This window comes from Seriola lalandi, unplaced genomic scaffold (assembly GCF_002814215.2).
Source record: "Seriola lalandi dorsalis isolate HSWRI2012SDOR001 ecotype SW California unplaced genomic scaffold, Sedor1 jcf7180002054976, whole genome shotgun sequence".
NCBI classification, from domain to species: Eukaryota; Metazoa; Chordata; class Actinopteri; order Carangiformes; family Carangidae; genus Seriola; species Seriola lalandi.
In genome coordinates, this window is record NW_019525526.1 from 737,873 (window position 1) to 756,796 (window position 18,924).

At 40.0% G+C, this 18,924-nt stretch overlaps 2 protein-coding genes across 4 annotated transcripts; one reads left to right on the forward strand and one right to left on the reverse strand.

Moving 5' to 3' along the window:
- Nucleotides 1-219: 219 nt before the first annotated feature.
- Nucleotides 220-15,250, reverse strand: psen1 (presenilin 1). 3 transcript variants are annotated; one of them, XM_087171102.1, is made up of 11 exons: nt 15,230-15,250; nt 10,611-10,696; nt 8,513-8,841; nt 7,868-8,009; nt 5,933-6,000; nt 5,577-5,797; nt 4,646-4,744; nt 4,327-4,419; nt 4,053-4,226; nt 2,537-2,655; nt 220-2,337 (listed from the first exon to the last, which is right to left on the reverse strand). In XM_087171102.1, the coding sequence occupies exons 2-11, from the start codon at nt 10,644-10,646 to the stop codon at nt 2,182-2,184; spliced, it is 1,437 nt and encodes a 478-aa protein (XP_087027228.1). In that variant the 5' UTR covers nt 10,647-10,696; nt 15,230-15,250; the 3' UTR covers nt 220-2,181. The 3 variants fall into 3 exon arrangements, with proteins under 3 accessions (XP_087027228.1, XP_023252143.1, XP_023252142.1); XM_023396375.2 differs by lacking the exon at nt 15,230-15,250 and adding an exon at nt 12,762-12,923; XM_023396374.2 differs by lacking the exon at nt 15,230-15,250 and adding an exon at nt 12,758-12,922.
- LOC111646793 (ERH mRNA splicing and mitosis factor) lies at nt 13,371-16,514 on the forward strand. The gene is made up of 4 exons (XM_023396333.2): nt 13,371-13,516; nt 14,346-14,433; nt 14,650-14,770; nt 16,195-16,514. Exons 1-4 carry the CDS (start codon nt 13,514-13,516, stop codon nt 16,295-16,297), a joined length of 315 nt encoding a protein of 104 aa, XP_023252101.1. The 5' UTR covers nt 13,371-13,513; the 3' UTR covers nt 16,298-16,514.
- Nucleotides 16,515-18,924: the final 2,410 nt, after the last annotated feature.

Genomic DNA, 18,924 nt, shown 5'->3' on the forward strand with positions numbered 1-18,924 from the left:
TGATGGACAGTTTAACTTCGGCTGATAAAGAGCAAGCACAGTCACCACTTGGCATCAAAGACGCAGCCAGAAAACCAAACTATGATTTCACAGACTGCCACTTTAAGTGCCATGTTGTGGTCAACACTTTCCGCACAGGCTGAGACAAAATAAAAATTAGAGACCTGAGAATCTGAATGTGCAACAACAACAAAAAAGAAGAGGGAAAAAGAAAGACTATTTTCAGTTTCATTATTTATTAAAAAAAAAGAACAAAATTTGAATTGAATAATCTTGCATAACACATATGCATGTGAAGGACAGAAAAAAGCCAGTCACCCAACATATTCCCTAAAAACAGAAAGGGAAAAGAACAGTCTCAGAACAAATATTATTATATTGTTCCCTCTTGGTTTTTCTTTTCTCTGCAAGCGTGAAACTCGAGTGCAACAACAAAAGAGCAATCAGTGCAGCTCGTCTTTACTCCACCACTCAGAACGATCTCGAGTTTGGGTTCATACACATCGTCATCACGATTTTCTGAGCTTAAACTCTCTGGTTTGTTTTTAACTTCATTAAAAGTAGTCAGTTAGGCTAATAATGCTTGATGACAGGAGATAATGCTTTCCAAAAATGTTCACAAATTCAAGTATCAAATTTAACTAGATCTACAACTCCCTCATTTACCAGGACAGGAGTGTTTTTTATTTCCTCAACACCTGAACATTGTTTCTGTCAAAAGTTTTTGTTTGTATTCACACGTCCCCAGGTTTTCAGTGTAGGAACCCTGTTAACATTTACCCCCACGTTTCAAAAAGTACAAAGTTTTTCTTGTGCATATCTTGAAAAAACACAACAATATCTGTGTATAGACTAAATTATTTTAGTGTTTGATGTAGCATAGTTCAAGACAGCACCAGGCGAGCATCATGAGGGCAGCTATAGCCTAAAGGTTCAGAGTTTGTGACCAGATGATCACAGGTTACAATCCCTGGACAGGTCGGAAAAACAAAAAATAAAAATCTTAAATCTCCGTCAGGGTAGAGAATGAAAAGCACATTTCTGTCCCACAATAACAACAATAACAACAACAACAACAACTACTACTGAAATGCCCTTGAGCAAGGCACTGAACCTCCAATTGCTCCAGCAGAACTGCTCAGTGGCTGACAGTACATGGCTAACATGGCAGGCAAGTCACAGCTGTGAGTGTGTGTCAGCTTTCCTCCCTCTGCAGGCTGTGAATTCAAATGTGATTTAAGGTAAAAAAAAAAAAAAGAAAAATCAGGGGCAGAAAAACACTATATTTTAAATTCTTGATAAACATTTTTCCACTTTTCCAACATGTTCCAAACATCTGTTCAGTGTTAATCTTTCTGGGTGGAAGTCGCTCTGGCGTCAGAGCTTTTGGGTTTCTGTGTCTAAAGTGGAAAAAAAAAAAAGTCTTACCCATTCTTAACAGCGGTGAGGAAAGCACGCTCTGGTGACTGACAGCTCATACATGATCAAACTACACATTTACCAATCTATAATCAATATCATCGTTGAGTGTCCATTAGTTTGATGAAGGCTTGTTTGGGGCTGGTGGTAACTCACAAGACGTGAAAACCGACTTGTGACGGGAAAGGTGTTTGATTAAAGTCGTTACGGGGGAGATTCAATCAAACCGTCTCCCTTTGCTCAACGGCTACCGCCGAGGTGTCCATGAGCAAGGCACCTACTGTAAAGCCCCAGGTGTAGAAGACTGTGGTTGTACTGGGCAGATCCCAGATCTGAAGGTGTGTGGATGTGAGGCTGCTGGAAAAAGGAGCAGACAAGCTCTTGTGGAGCTTCCCTGGATAAATAAAAGGTGAATTATTCTCAGGAGCTTCTCAGATCGGGCCTGAGAGCGGTGAGGAAGATGAAGGTCTGAAGACGAGGTCCCAAGTTGAGCGAGAAATGTGTCACTTCTTGGTTTAAAAGAGAAATAAAATATTTAAGAACAGCTGTTGTGGGGAATACTCTCTCTCTGTGCGGCAGAGAGAAAGGCAGAACAAAAACAACTTGTGTCCCATCATCATGAGTTCTTAGGAGGGGATGCGGGGGCGGGCGGGAGCCCCCCCCCCCTCCCGCACCACCCTTTGTTCCCCGGCTGCAAAGGGACCGCTCTGGTGTTGTTAGCCAGAGAGCTATGTGGGTGAGGGTTATCAGGGCAGCGTCCTGCTAAATGTAGAACTGGTGTAACGCCAGCTTGTCCATGAAGGGCCGTACCAAGTTGTCGGTGGCGAAGTAGAAGACCAGCCCGAAAAAAATGGAGATAGGCAGAGCGGGGAGCGCTTTCTTGAAGATGGCGAGGAGGAGCAGGGTCAGACACAGGCCCTGCGGGGGCAGAGGCGGACAAAATAAAACATTGAGTAATTGTGTACCAAACAAAATCAGCTCTGGAGGAAAGAAAAGAACGGCCTGTTATACAATCAAGTGGTTCTCATAAAGCGGGGTTAGATAATGTGCTGAGAGACAGAGATGAGGTTGTGGTGACTTGAGTCTGACACCAAAATAAGCATCTGTGGTCACTCACAATGAGGATGGCTACAAAGCAGGCGAGCGTGGTGTTCCAGTCGCCGCTGGCCGTGGCCGAGGCTTTTCCCACCAGCATGCTGTAGAAGATGAAGTCTCCGAGGCCCAGCTTGACGCCCCCTGAGAACACAAGATCCGCCACATTCAGGGTGGAGTCAAATTCAAACACAAGATTCGCTTCAGCCCCACACCCTCCAACCCCCAAAGAAATCTGTTCTCAACTGTAATTACTGTACAAACAAGAGCGCAGACCCCATATTTACTGAAGCTTAAGGTTAGAAAGAGCGCAGGCCCCCAAATAGTACAGACATGAAACCTAGCAATTGCCATAAATAATCGCTTCCTAATCTGCTCTGACTAAAAACAGTCCGCAGACTAACATGTCGAACTCACACACACACACACACACACACACACTCTCACACACTAATTTCACAGAACAGGGAACACATAAAAACATGCCTACATGTTTTATGTGTTCGGAGCAGAGAGAACTGAAAGATGATGATTACACACTGAGGAGGAGACTCTCACACAATCTGGGAATTCACGAGTTTGAATTACAGAGCTCGGCTTCATATTAGGGCTGGGAGGTGAATCTAAAATGATCATAATCTAGTTTTACTTATGTATTTAATGGTAAAACAATATTTTATCGTTTTTTTCCTCCCAACACATGATACTTGTGTTTCTTTCCTACACAGCAGTATTATCATGTTAGCTTTCATTTTCATTATGAACATTAAAAACAATTGGCCTACAAGATAAAGAATTTGGTCCAGATTAAACAAATTTCTGTTTTTATTCATCTACAATATAAAAAACAATGTCAATATAAACCCTGTTGCTGCTGGTTGAAACCGCACGTTTCTGAATTCTGAATAAAAACAAAGATTTGAATGTTTCTTTATGGTTTTCTTCTTCTTCTTATGCCACATAAACAGTTAAAACCTCGTCAAAAACTTCTGAAAAATACATCCTCACAAAACTGAAATTCTAAGATATTTTTTCTAGCTAAAAGAAAATCTTTTTTTAGCTCATAAAAGCGGGTTTTTGAGAATCGTCGTCGTCGCAGCACAGCGACAACATAACAGTTATACCTAATACTTACATGTGGTTTTCATTACCGATTGGTCAATTGAAGAGTTGTGAGACAGATGGGATTTCTTTTAAAGAGCTGCTGGCACTGACTGTGATCTCACTAAACGTCAGGCTCAATGAATTGATCGCATAATTGAATCAATGAAAGATATTTGATCCGTCTTAGCTTCTTAAAGCTCGGGCGTATTACAGAAGCACGATCTATGCTGGGCTTCTGCAAAGATCAGGACAGGGACTGAAGCATCACTGGCAACAACAACTTAAATGAAAATAAACTGAACGACAAAAGTTCATGTGAACAACCCCCTGTTTAAAAGTATGTTTTGTTTATAAACCCCTTGTAACTGGAAGGTCACATGGTTGAATAAACAATGTGGATCAACAAAAGTGTAAACCATTCTGCTGACAGCACTTACTCTCTTCATCATCCTCTTCAACAGGAGGACGGGCAGACGGCATCTGCTGGATCTCCCGCCTGCTCTCCTCAGTGGACTGGATCGGTCCCAGCTGGTGCTCCTGCTGGTTGACCCAGTTGGTGTTGAAGCCTCCGTCGTCCTGTGACGGACTGGAAGGCGCAGGAGACGCCACGGCTGCAGACGAGCGATATCAGTCAGACTAAACCACGATTACACGGCGTGACCGGTCACCAGCCGGCCACACGACCACAAACACTTTGACGCCCCGACTCACCTTGTGGAGCCTCTTGTTGAAACGAAGCCGCTTCTGTCGAGTTCCTCTTCGGCCCGTCAGTGTCGGCCATGTTGACGAGCCACACCATCGTAGCTGGGGAAGAAGTCAGTCAAAATGATAAGAGGTTTCAGGGTTTGTGTTAGAAGCAGAGTCAAAGACAAACCAACCGCCAAAAGGTCTTAAAATATTGATTCTGTGCAACATTGCTGTGTGTTTTCTCTTTACGTAGCTTTCAAATGTCACGTATTTCATTGTCCTCCTCTGTTTTAATCAAATAAAATGTTAATACATTCAGATTTACAGTCGGTGTCTATCTTACAAGAATAGATGAGGGCCGGGAAGATAGGTTCGTTCCTCTCCTGAGCCGTCTCCACCAGGATCCTCAGGGGCCCTTTGGGACAGAGCACCGCTAACAGATCTGTGAGGGGAGAGAAGACAGAGGCCAGACAAGTGATGTGAGCCACCAAACAGAGGAGAGGCCAAGAACAGCAGCTGGACGTGAAATCTGTGACAACAGGAGGCCAGGACTTCAGTCAAAATACACAGTCTCTGCTCTCATCTACAGGTAGTGTTATATTTTAACTGATCTCTGACCTGCTCTTGTTATCCCCAACGATCTCATTTACCGAATGAAATCAAACTACTATAATTACCTACAATTATTATTTTCCCCACTATTTCACCTCTGCCTTTCAGTAAGAAGGAAGCTTATGAGACACTGGCTGTTTTTGCTGGCACAGCAGCATTCGTGACTTCAGCTTTCAACTGTTTCCCCCAGAATTCCTTTCATCATAGATTTGCACATTTCCTTAAAGTGTCAAGGCTTTAGGTCTAGAGACACATCTTTCCTCTCCGCACCCTAATGATGACATCTGTCCCTCCTGAGTGCATATACTCATGATGCTAGAGAGAAAAACTAATCTGTACAATAAAGTTATAATAGAAATCCAAGTTCCATTTAAAGGCTTTATTCTGCAGTTTTACTTGTTAATAAACTAGGCTTTGGTTCAAATGTTGTTGCTCTTTATGATTCTGAAAAAGTGCTTTTCCTCTTATAAAATGATTCTGTACATCAACTCTGTAATTTAAAAACAAAGTTAGATTATACATTTGAAGTTTTCCCTTTTTCCTCAAGCACTAACAGGATCCAGATGACGGCATGTTGGTGCACAAAAACATCAAGACTTCAGCTCTCTTCCATAAAAGCACAAAGGGTCAAAGCAAGAGGAAGATGATAGTAGGGGATTTACCGTAGACTGAGATGACAGCTAATATAAGCCAGGCGGTCCACTCTGGCAGGTACTTGATGAAAACCAGAGCCATGAGGGCGCTGATCATGATGAGGTAGGCCTGCTGGAGCCGCAGGGGTCCTTTCCAGTGAATACAGATCATGCCCACCACTCCGAAGTTCCAAATTATTACCGCCAGGGTGAAATAATCCATGGCCACATTGTAGGTCTTGAAAACCTCTCTGTTGGACGAAGCAGAGACATGATGGAAATACCTGGAAAGACTCCATCTATCGTCATAAAGAATTAAGACAACTTGACATTTATGAGAACCAAGGGCACGTTTGAAAAGGAGATAAAAAAGTGGTGCGTCTTACTTGAGGTAGATGTAGGAGAAGAAGAACAGCAGGAGGAGAGAGGACAGGAAGAGCCAGCCTTGGATCACCTGCCATGGGAGAGAGAATCATGGGATTTAATGTATGGCACTCTTTCAACAGATGAGTACTTGCTATTACTTGTTGCTAGTGTTTGTTTTAAACTACCACGACTACCAGATGGGTGGGGTTTACCACACAGGGCAATACAATGAGCGTCACAGAGTTTGGTTGAAGTGAAAATCCATTGTCCTGATGTGTTGAGCCCCACCTGTCTGGTGCTCCAGGTGTCTCGTTTAACAGTTTAATGAATCCGGTGTTCAAACCATTAAATATCAGGAGCAACTGCCATCATTTAAAGCCCTGCAGGTTTTCTTTTAATTATTTTGCACAATCCACTCGGGACTGTGCAGGTTTACAGAAAGTACTCTGTCGACATTTTCTTCACGGTTAGAACAGAACAACTTTCATACCTCTATCAGTCATAAAGACCTTTTTTCACGGGAGACATTTTGGCTTGTCAGAGCAGGAGGAGCACAGCTGTTTCTAATAACGCTAATGACGACTCTGTTCCATTCAAGTGTCGCAGTAAGGTCATGACAGTGTCCCGACATGCAGAAAGAACATGAGAGAACAGGGGGTTGGAAGTGGCACACCTAAATGTAATGCAGACATTTCAATGGTAGGTGCACCTGTGTCTGGCAAGTCAAAACATCCTCGGTGAAAATGGTTCAGGACGAGTCCACCATGACTCCATCAAAGAGTGTTAGTGATTGAGAGGAAATGACCTGTTCACTCCCTCCCAGTCACTTCTCTATTTAAGTTTTTCCACTATATTGATCCCTGAAATATTCCAACAATGGAAAGAAAAACTAGTGTCCACGGCTTCATCACACAATGCAATTCTTTATGTTTTATAGATGCAAAAACACTACACCTGTGAATGAGTGACTGAGGGATGATTTCAGACACAGCTCATGTGTATGATCAAGTAAATAACTTTAATATGACTGTGTTAATGCTATAAAAGTGAAGCATTACATGTTCCCCCCAGAATCTTGTTCTTGACAGAATTAAAGGATCTGAAAACAGATTTTCACAAGCAGCTATTTTTCTCACTGAGTGATGGAGTCCTACGTGAACAGACGATTGTTTGGCAATGTCAGAACAGTTCACAGGAGAGCTTTTTGTGACTGTGTATTTCTCACAGATCTGAAATGGACTAGTTTCAGTTCGGAGAGGGTTATGTCCCACACTTCATACTTCAGAGCGCCATTCAGAGTTTAGCAAAACTGGATGAAGACGTGATGGCAGTTGTGGTGCGGTTTGGTTAGGTTGTCTGTAAATCTGCAACCTCAAACCACATCCTCACAGCCTTGATAAAGCACACAGTTTTATAGTATTAAACTCTTGACATATATAAAACTGGCTTATTTAGTCATGAATATTTCATGTTATAGAGAAATAAACACAAATACACAAATGTTCTCTACTAAAACTCAAAGTGAAGACATTCTTTAAAAATCAGCACGTTGACACATCACAGTCTATCAAATAAATCATTTTTACTGTTTGTATGTAGCTGTGTTCATGAAGGAACTTCCATCATATCAGTAAAACAGATGCTGCTGGTGGATGCTAAAATTTTAATGTCCGCCTGATTTGCCATTAGGGCTTTTTTGCCACAATAGGAACAAGCAGAGGTGTAAATATTAACATTTTATTGTGATGGCTGAATCCCATTCAGCTGCTTTGCTTTTAGGCTCCCAGTATTGTTCATGTTGGCACTTGAATAAAACTGTAACCAATGTTAATGTTATTAGTAAAACATGAGCAAACAGTCTCCTGTGAAAGGCGTGTTTAAATGTAGTTTAAACAAACGAAACTGTTATATTATTCATGTCATATGTGATGTGACTGTGGAGTGTGAGTCTGTACCTTGTAGCAGCGGTACTTGTATAACAGCACCAGCACCAGAGTCATGACGATGATCACAGTGATCATGATGGTGGCGTTGAGGATGGAGTTCAACGCTCTCTGTGCTACTGTGTCTGTGTCTTCAGGGAATGGTGTGTAGATCCTGAGGGTGACATTTACACCGCACATTACAAAGACATGTCTCCGTCAAACAGCAAAGAACAGGAAATGTGTAATAAATGCAATGATGAAAAAGTGAATTTATCTAGCTTATGGTATCATTTTATGTATATAAGAGTATTTTCTGTGTATATTCTATGTGCTGTTGCTTTCACTACAGCTCTTACTAAGGTGGTTGACATCAAGCTTACTGAGCTTGGCATTTGCTCTTACGGGGGTTTAAACTGCTCTGGATAAGAGCTGAAGATTTAAAACGTGCTCTGAGCCAGAGTCAGACATAATGGTCTTAAGCAATTACAGTAACATCTTGGTATTCAAAGGATGTAGGAAAGATACAGTATATATTGCATTAACTCCACCTAGTGGCACTGCGGGGGTGTTGCATTTCACTCAAACACCAGAGCAGGAGGAGCTGTGACTCTGGCTCTAGTCCCACATTATTTCCCTATCTATCACCATCCGCCTGAAAAGGGTGATAACACTTACAATCTCTGCCCATCATTATGGGTGTAGAAGCTGACAGACTTTATGGTTGTCACGACAACAACCATGCAAAGGGTGACGGGAACGAACAGCATGATGACATGCTTTGCCCCATATTTCAAGGTCAGCTCCTCCTCCTCGTCATCGTCAGTCTCCACCACACGAGGAGGACGAGCGGCGGGAGGCTGCCCGTTCTGCTCCTGCCCACTGCCTCCTCCTCCGTCGCCTCCTCCTCCTCCAGCTCCTGAACCCCCCCTGGACCGTGTTCTGGTTACTCCAGCTTCTTGTGGCTGCTGGGGGGCTTGAGGGACCGCACTGGACTCCTGTTGGTTCTGTCGTAGTGGGAAGATAATCACATTATTTCCTATGTATGCTCAGTGTTTAGGGATTTCTATCATTCTGGTGTAGGGACAGTTTAAACAGCATATTTCTATAATAAACACAAACAAAATATACATGTACTTACAGATGTTTATGAGATCAAAAGAAGAGTGCAAAATACAGATAGTAAACTGAGCAGAGTGATAATCTAAGAAAACCTTTGGGACATCCTGATAGTCCTGTCAGTCAACACTCTAAACTAATCGTAAAGTATTTTTGGGCATTTAATGACTTTATGTGAAAGTACAGAGATGACAGGAAAGGAGGGGTGAGATATGGGTAATAGCGTGCAACAGAGTTCCCCAGTCAGAGGCTAATTTAATCTAATCTGTAAAATTGCAAGATTTAATTTGCAGCATCATTTCTGCTTTCTCTTCTGCAGAACAAACGCCTTACTTGTGAGCCCTGCAGGAATATGGGCCTTCTGGGACAAATTTTACAAGCAACAATGACTTGTGAAATGTGACGCTGCCATTAAACAGGTACACTGGGGTTAATGGTTGGCCCCTTAAACACTTAGGCCACAAGTGTGTCCGTTCCTATTGTAATCTTCTCCATATATTCTATGTTTCAGGCCCAGAAAAAAAAAAAAAGTTGTGAATAAACATAGATGTGAACAAGACCATCATATTATTAGATGAACCACAGTTTTTACTGGCAAAAATTCTTAGAAACTGAACAAACACAAGAGCAAACTGTTATCAGGCCATCTGTGTTTCACAGCTAAACTGGCACATTTACGCTCACTACACCAGTTCCTCCAAGGATAACAACACTGAGCTCGCTCCCACCCACCCCGAGGACCTGTTCCGTCAGGAAAAAATAAAGAGGAAATTCAAGGAGACTTTGTGAACTAAAACTGTCAGACTGCCAGGCGAGTCGAGACATGCGGCAGCCCAGACATGAAGCAATCTCACCAGGTACACAGAAATGAAGACAGGAGGGATCTCCAGAGACTGATCTGAATAGTGAAAGCTGCCACAGCTCTTAAAACAAGCTGCTGTACAAAATGAGCTCAGTGTGTGGTACGCTGCATTGTTTCTCAGTCCTGGGAATAAGGCCAATGTTCGTATCAAGAACACAAGAACTACAGACCAATTCAGTGAATACGTTTTAAGCTGACCTGTTGTTGAGGGTAGTGATACTGTACAACTGTCAACATGTGTGTTAAATAGTCATACTGACTTCATCCCATAATGACCTGAATGACCTAATCAGCATAATCTGCCATTCAAAACAGAAATGTCAGCCGCCAGACTTAGAAATAGTGTCGTACTGTACTGTTATGGGGTAAACAAAAACCTGGACGAGGCTTAGGTTTGTTAAGCAGATTGAGACAGTAAGGGAGACTTTGACCCCTTACATGAGGAAGGCAACACCTTTATTTACAGTAAGAGCAAAAAGCAGAAAGCAAAGACAGCACACTCGTATTCATGTTCCTGATGGTTCTACTTTAGTGATTCGAGGTCTAACATATTTCCTTATCAGAACATGACCATCTCTAAACATCATTTATCATATGAAAGGCCAAAGAAAACCAGACTGAGACTCCTCCAAGTGTGTGGCGTCACAGGCTGACAAAGAAACAGATGACTTTCATCACTGACGTGAAACTGAAGCACTTTGTTGCCAGCACCTAAAATGTTGGGTAATCATTACCCAATACATTAACACGGACAGATAGTGTTAGAGCAACTGTGACACATTCTTTCGTACTCACCATATTGTTTTCAACATCCTCTGCATTGTTCGCCATTGTTGGCTCGGCAGACACTTGTCCTCACATGCAAACCAAATTCTTTTACCCTGATGAAAGAGAGCAGGGGACAATATTAAGGTTATGGCACCAGAAATAGATGCAATAAAGGCATATCAGCATATCAGTGGCAGCAAATCAAATCAGTGGTGTAAACATAGAGGGACTGTAACGCCCTGTGAGGCTAAATTGTGGTCAGAAATTGAATTGACAGCGATTAAAACACACACACACACACACACACACACACACACACACACACACACACACACACACACACACAGTGAGAGAGCATCTTATTCTGGAGCTTTTCCATTGTAAAATCTGTGTTATTGTTACAAAAAATTCCATTGATGTTAGTAAAAAGAGCAGGCTGTTGCATTAAAGGATACTTTCACAGTCTGTCTTAATTCCCAGTGATCCAATGATATTTAAAACAAATGAGATTTGAGTTACTACACCGGCCATAAAGTCCTGTGGTGACTCTGCACAATCCACAGTCCTCATTCTGTTCAAAGATCAGCCAACACTGACATTATCAGGTTTCTTGAATTAGGTATTATGTATCCCCCACAGTTCTCCTCTTAATATGAAAATCCCTCTTTGTGTTTCACTAGGCTAAGCTGCAGTGCAGACAGTTACACAGAGAGTAAATTCTGTACTAAATAGACAGTAACTTGGGGAGATACCAACTGCTGAGGACCCATATTTATTCTTGGTAGGTAATGTTCTACAGTCAGTTTGGGGTGTGGGTAATAAGCATGCTGCATATTACAGTCAAAACTGTCCCCCATAAAACAGTGGCACATGGCACACAAGGGGGCATGAATACACAACTTAAGCATTACACATATAAATATAAATAAAAAAAGTGCTGTAAAAGATTTTATATATATATATATATATATATATATATATATATATATACACTAACACATATTAATTGTTAATAAAGCTTTTCTGAGATTCTACAAAAGTCCAATTAAGTTTTGAGGGATTACTCATATTGAAATATACACCTTACCTCAGTATATTTTAGAGTGTTATAAGAAACATTACAACTACCAGTAACTCTTTCAGTGTAAATATAGACATGTAAAAGTACAAACTGTGGAGAATTACAGGCCCTCTGACTGATATACAACATTATTAAATTGTTTATACTGCAGCAAATGTGTAAGCATCAAGTTGAGGAATGACCTACTTTTTTTTGTATTAAATAGTTTAGTCCAGTGGTTCCCAAACTAGGGGTTGGCCTTCTGGAGAGAGTCACAAAATAAGTCTGGGTGGTCATAATATGATTAATGAGTCAGAAAAGAAGAAACAAAAAAGAAGAAAAAGTTTTTCAAATCTCTTTTCATTTTTTAAAATACTTTTCATCTTTGTGCCTCGAGCTATTATTTAAATGTAACTATTGGAGAAATTTAGAGAGTAAATGACTCTCGTAGACATCTGTTATTTGACTTGGTCTCGAGCTACACACTATTTTATTTTAAAAAAAGGTCAGGAAATGTAGCTGGGTATAAGTAGAAGATAGCAGGAAATGGAAAATACTGAAGTGAGATACAAGTACCTCAGAGTTGTACTTGCGATATACTTTCCACCACTGCATGTGGGTATTATATCAAGCTAAATTAACCTATCATTGATTAAAAAAAAATTAAAAAAAAAACATGATAGCAACTAAGCTGATTAATTAAAGGTAAATATTGTAGCTCTGTATATCGTTAGATGTGATCCTGTCGACATAAGTTTGACGAATACTCACCAAAAATAAGATTTTTAAGCATTTACAGCTAACTATAACGGGGATGTAACGGTTACGTTACTGATCAAACGCCGGGAAACCACATCGAGTTATCATTTGTTGAACTACTGAAGGATATAAATGAATTTTTTGGTAACGTTATTTGGTAATTATGTAATGGCTAAGTTAATTATTTAACTGTATTCATTACTCACATTAGCGAGTCGCTAAAATGGCTAGTTAGCCAATAATGTTATAACTGCAGAGCAGGCAGCGGCCGTGCTGGGTGGCTAACGCTACATAACTCGCATAGCTCAAACGAAATACAGTACAAGAATAGCATGTTTGAAAGAATGTCGCTTACCTACTATGAACAGTGGATAATTTCTTTGATTTTGTGTTTTGAAGTAGGTTTAAAACCCGGGCGCTTTCCCTTCTTTGTTGTTCCTGTCTGCTCACAGAACATCCGGCCGCTGGTGTAAACTCACGCTAGCTACTTCCTCCAGCGCTCGCAGATTAGGGGGCGTTCAGGATCAAAACTGTGTTTGAGATTTGTTTGTATTGTTGGTTATTTCGTTACGGTTAAAATAACAGAATTGATTCAAACATGTCAACGTCTTATTTATATAATCCCATCGACTCGTTGTTAGTTTTAAACCAACAACAGACTCAAGTTAGAGACACGAAATATAACCGTTATAAACTAAAATATTCATGATGTGTTCATATCATAACGTTTGAACCGAAAAGACATTCACTTCAGCCTCTGACTTTTAATACGGAGCCGGGAAACCATTCGCAGTTACATCAAAATAGAATATAACAATGATCTTAATGCAATCCATTCAGCCCATTTTTTTATATACACTGTTGCTAACGAACTGTTACAAATACGTAACGATGCAAAGGTAGCTAATTTAGGTTAGCACTGGACCTAACCACCGCGGGTTAATGCGCAAACACTTCCAAGTCGTAATACGGCTATTTTTCCCATTTTGCCGACATTACTTGAATGCAGCATTGATGCCCAGTTGTTCTTCCTGCGACAAAGGTCAACCCGTTTAGGAGAAGCAAGGATCCAAGAAAATCGACCGAAACCGACTAAAAATTCACTGATAACATGGTTAGTATGCTGTGATTCAATGTTTACAGAACAGACTTTTTTGTGTGAACGTGTTAAGTCAAACTAGTGTGTCAGTTTTACGTCAATATAACAGGTGTTTCATAAAAATAAAAGCTCTAATGCTAACGTTAGCATGAATGTGGGGGGACGTTTAGCAGTTGAGCTGCTGCAACAAAACCACCGCACTGTCGTGACAAATAAAGCTCAGATTTACTGCGTACAAAAGATAAAAAATACTGCAGTACAAGTAAAAGTCCTGTATTCAAAACTTGAGCAAAAGTGCGTAAATATTATCCGTAAAAAGTACTTATGTGTAAAAAGTGAAAATACTCAACCCAGAGAAATGGCTAACGTGAGTGCTATGCTATATCATTAATTTTTTTAATTATACTTTCATCAATATTTAAGCGACTTTTAACTTAAATTTTTTGTCGAATGATTAATCGATTAATTGTCTAATCGTTGCAGCGCTAAAGAAAACAACATCACGGCGGAATAGGACTAAATGTGATGATTGTTAACCAATTACCTGCTAATATTCCTCTTTAACACCTTAAAGATCATAACAATTACCCATCATTCGCTTACTAACCTAACCAGTGACCTTAGATTGACAACAAAAACCTCAGTATATTCAGTTTATGTTGATGTAATATAGAGCAAAACAAGCAGGTCTGTACATGTGTGGATATGTAAATAACAAGTGTTGAGTACATTTACTATATACATACTTGGAATAGATTTTTTTTGGTCAAACGAAATTATTATTTCAACCGAGCATTGAAGCGAATAGTTGAACTAGTCTAACAACTTGTGTTTGGTTTTTCAGTCCCACACCATCCTGCTGGTGCAGCCCACCAAGAGGCCAGAGGGGAGGACATACGCTGACTATGAATCAGTCAATGAGTGTATGGAAGGTGAGCTGATGATGCTTTTGTTTGTCTTTACTGAAATATAATTATGATTACAGATTTGTTGAAGATCTAAATAGAGCTTGTTTTGGTATGATTTGACCAAGATATACTAATGGAACTATATAAATATAAATACATTTATCAAGTATTTATCTGACAGTTCACAGTAAGTTTTATAGTGAGAAGCTTGATATATTGTATTTCCTGTCTCCTGCACAGGTGTGTGTAAGATGTACGAGGAGCATTTAAAGAGAATGAACCCCAACAGTCCATCGATAACATACGACATCAGCCAGCTGTTTGACTTCATCGATGACCTGGCTGACCTCAGCTGTTTGGTGTAAGTATGACAAGGAAACGGATTTCAGTACATTGAAACTGCTGCTAATAAACCAGCCTGAGCTGTCTAAGTTAAAATCCTCTGATTGTATAATGTAACTCCAATACCCCATAACAAAAGCACACATTTAAAACAAATTAATTATTGATTTTGCTACATCAAGAAATATCACCTTTATCATGCACATAAATATTTGCTCCATAATCTATATACAGCATTCTCATGGTAGGTTTAGATAAAGTCATGATACAATATGAATAGTGATGGAAGACGTATTCAAATATGAAAAAAATCTATATGCATCCAGCTTTAAGAACACACTGTGCTCACTGTTTTGGAAATATTTGCATTTGCACACTGGTAAACAGACTGAGCTTGAGCTGTGTGTTCATCAGTTTCCATGGTAACCACTCCTTTCCTGCTCGTGGTGGAGGTGGGCCTGTGTGTCCCACAGTTTACCTGTTTATTTACACCTTCCCTGTGGAGGGGCCTCCAAAGCTGTGAATGTGACTTCATGTAGCGTTAGTCCAGAGTGAGGGGCTGCTGGAGACGGACCCGTTTGTCCTGTCCTAAAAAAATAAAATAAATAAATAAACAGAAACCATGAGAATTTTAATTTGTTGTGGAGAGATACAGGAACATTTGATTAATTTGTCCCGTAGTGATTAATCAGATGAATCACCCATGTCCAAAACGCTTTCATATAATTATGGGGATCTTCCTGGTCAGTCATGAGGGGGTGTGTTTGTTTTAGATGCATTTTATTTGTTGAACACATCATCACTGCCAGGCATCTTGACATCCACATCACAAACATTATATATCAAGAACAGTGAGTCCTAAAGCAGCTCTACATATAATGTTCATATAATTCTCCATGATTTACAGAACATAAAGCCAAAGGAAGGTGAATTAGATTTATTCCAACAAATATATTATCCATTTTCTCAATAAACTTTTAATATATAAATAATTTCAGTTTTTCAGACCCTCAGAGGTTTGGTGACAGTAAATTTGATATGACCAGTTTTTAGACATTATTGGTTAACTCTTTCTAAATATCAGTCAGTCTGTTTTCAGCTTTTCTAGTGTATCTTGAAGCCCTGACGGTTTGAGGTATTTTTGTTAGTTTCTTAGTTTGTTAGCAGCTTATCTGTTTAAATGCCCTGGAACACGACACAATCCCTACCAGCCGTCATGACACTTCTCTCCCTCCTGGTAGCTGAAGTTGACCTCTGATCTCAAGGAGAGGAGAAGCGGGAAAAGTACTCGAGATGAAAAGTGTCTCAAATTGATCAGCAGTTCATGTTTTCCAATAAATTTTCTGCCCAGATCAGAGCAGTGAGTATCCAGCGCAGCCGGTCCAAAAAAACAAAATAAAAAAAGAGACCTGAAACTTACTATAATTTCTGGTGCTTCCTCAGGTATCGAGCCGACACGCAGACGTACCAGCCGTACAACAAGGACTGGATCAAAGAGAAGATCTACGTGCTGCTTCGCCGTCAGGCCCAGCAGGCAGGAAAGTGAAGCCTCTGAGGGGGTGGACGGATGGGTGGAGAGGGTTGGAAGGGGGGGTGGGGTTCAATATCATTTTTACTATCTGTAACTTGTGTTGGAAAAGTTTGACCTACCTTGTTTCGAGAAGTTTTTAAAACGCTTTTTTTTTTTTTTTTTTTTCATGAAGAGGAGGTGTATTTTGTATTTTAATGTTTGACTTATTAATAAAGATTTCCTTTAAATAACAGCTTCTGAATTCTGTTTTCTTTCTTTTATCTTATTCTTCAATTTCCTTCTTACTCTATTCTTTCTCCTTTTCATTTGGGTTTTCCCTCTGTAATCTTTCCCATCTTCCTCGTTTCTCTCTATATTTTTGTATTTTTCCTTTTAGATTTTTCCTCTCTGAGTGTTGACTGTTCAAAATTGTTGCCAATGAGTCCAATTTGCTTTGCTGTATTGCACATGGTAACTTCCCCCTTTTCGCTCAATACACTGACAAACAAGCATGTCATGTAAATATTGATTTTTTTTTTTTTTTTTTCTGCTTGGTGAGAATATTTCCTTTATCACATTTTTTGACTTTCAAAATACAACTCAAAACGTAGTCCTTACATTAGTTTCCTGTCTATCTGTGAAAGTAGGCTAAATAACTGAAACACCTCTGTTTTATCATATTATAATCACCATATAACATGTTTTACCTCCCCTTTTAAAATGTACCACGTTTACTCAGAGACAGTTTAACTTTTGTACTTTTTTCTGAGAACATTTTTACACAGTGATTTTACTTCAGTAGTAAAATGTCTTTTTAGTGACGGCGGTTAGCGACCGTTGACGTACTGACGTCAGTGTAGTGTCTCATCTCCTGTTTCTGTTACTGGTAGAAGTTATTGCTACTCTATCTGAACACAGCTAATGTTGCTGTTTTCTTCATCACAGTGACTTACTACCTGCCGTACATTTAAACTTACACTAGTTCTGCTCCAGCACCCAGAGCTTTCTGCTCCTTTTAGCGACTTTCACCAATTCAACAGTTGTTTGCATGCTGTTCAAATGTGCTAGTTACATTAGCTTAGCAGTTAGCGCTAGCTTCTCTCTCTCTCTCTCTCGGTGTGTCTTGGACCGACAGGTGAACTTGTTCATCAGAGTGTGGTGTTGTTGTAACTTCAGTGTAGAGGATCGTGATGTTTATTAAAACTTCAGTGATGTCTGCTGTCTTACCTTCCGCACGCAGGTCTGTTTTTCCGTCTGTGTAAAAAGCAGCCTTCAGCATGATAGGCTAATACACGTGACGTCTAACCAATCAGATCGTGCTGTGGGCGGGACATTGCTCCAGAACACGTGCTGCTCATTACAGAGACAGGCGGTTGCATGGAAAAGTAAAAAAGTAAAGTAGCCATTTTTAAATTTATTTATTTAATCTATTTATTTATATTAAAAAATAAGGATCGCGATAATCGGAAACTACTTTTTCAATTATTTTTTAATTTTTGGCATGAAGCAGGATGATTTGGTGCATGGGGCAGTCGGAGCATTTGGGGCATTGTCCACTCAAATATTGATAGGGACAATTCTGTCCTCCCAAAATATTGGTAGGGACATGTCCCTGCCGTGCACATGCAAACCTACGCCCTTGCTCTATACAGTACTGTTTTTTTTTTTTTTTAAACTATGCTTGGGAAAAGTATTTAAAATTCTTAAACTTTCGCAATAGATTGGCTTAATGGAAATAACATTTAAAAAAAAATATATAGATGAAACAGCCCTTCTTCCATTGGTTTGTTTTTTCTTCCTATTTCTTTTCCCTCTGTCATTTCTGCCTTTCTCTTGCTGTTATTCTTCTCTTTGTCTGTTTTCAGTCTTCAGAAAAGCGCAGCTGAGGATGTCAATTTGCTTTGCTGTGGTGCACATAGTAATTTCCTCTTTTCTCACTCAATACAGGCGAACAAGCGCACAAAGAATATTTACAATTTCCTGGACTTTCAAAGCAGAGTGGCCTTGTGGGAATAAGATTTTAAAAACCTTATGTCATGTCTTTTCTCCCTTGAATCTTCCTTTTTTTCCCCCACTCTTTCTGTCTTTTTGTGTCACTTTTCCCGTCTGGGATTAAGATTAAAACAAGATGTTTTTTCTTCTTCGTGGTTTCTCTTCTTTCTGTGATGTCGCTTCTCCTTTTGCTATTTACTTTCCTTTTCATTCTGTGTCTCTTTTAGTATTTTATCCCTCATTTCTTTTTTTTTTTCATCTTTTTTTTGCCTCTGTTTCCCTGTTGAACAGTTTGGTGTTGACTGTAGAAAAGTGCTCAGGAATAAAATATCTTTTGTTTCTTATTTCCCCCTCTTTTGGCACAGTAGTAGTCTTGATATATTGATTTTCTTTTTATTAAATTGATTTTTGAATAAGAAAAAAAAGAAAATCAATAAACAAGATGAAAAACATCTGTATCCTGGATGAAGGAGCTCCGCACTGAAGCGCGGGGACATTTGACGCGTCTGCCGCCTGACGGAGCGCAGGAGGCGGCCAGTCTCCTCTCCTGCAGTCGCGCCGCTGAAGCCGGATCCTCCTCCTCCTCCTCCTCCTCCTCCTCTCACTTGTATTTTTTTTTCCACCTTTGTGTTGTGATCGGCTCTCCCACTCAGTCTGTTTCTCACACCCAC

What these genes read in the sequence shown, in the direction of transcription:
- psen1 (XM_087171102.1), bottom strand. Translation starts at nt 10,646, where the DNA reads ATGGCGAACAATGCAGAGGATGTTGAAAACAATATG. An exon ending in ACAAGTACCGCTGCTACAAG is followed by an intron (nt 6,001 to 7,867) that starts GTACAGACTCAC and finishes CTCCCATGGCAG; the next exon opens with GTGATCCAAGGCTGGCTCTT. An exon ending in AGCTGTCATCTCAGTCTACG is followed by an intron (nt 4,745 to 5,576) that starts GTAAATCCCCTA and finishes CTCCCCTCACAG; the next exon opens with ATCTGTTAGCGGTGCTCTGT.
- LOC111646793 (XM_023396333.2), top strand. An exon ending in AGTCAATGAGTGTATGGAAG is followed by an intron (nt 14,434 to 14,649) that starts GTGAGCTGATGA and finishes TCTCCTGCACAG; the next exon opens with GTGTGTGTAAGATGTACGAG. An exon ending in GCTGACCTCAGCTGTTTGGT is followed by an intron (nt 14,771 to 16,194) that starts GTAAGTATGACA and finishes GTGCTTCCTCAG; the next exon opens with GTATCGAGCCGACACGCAGA.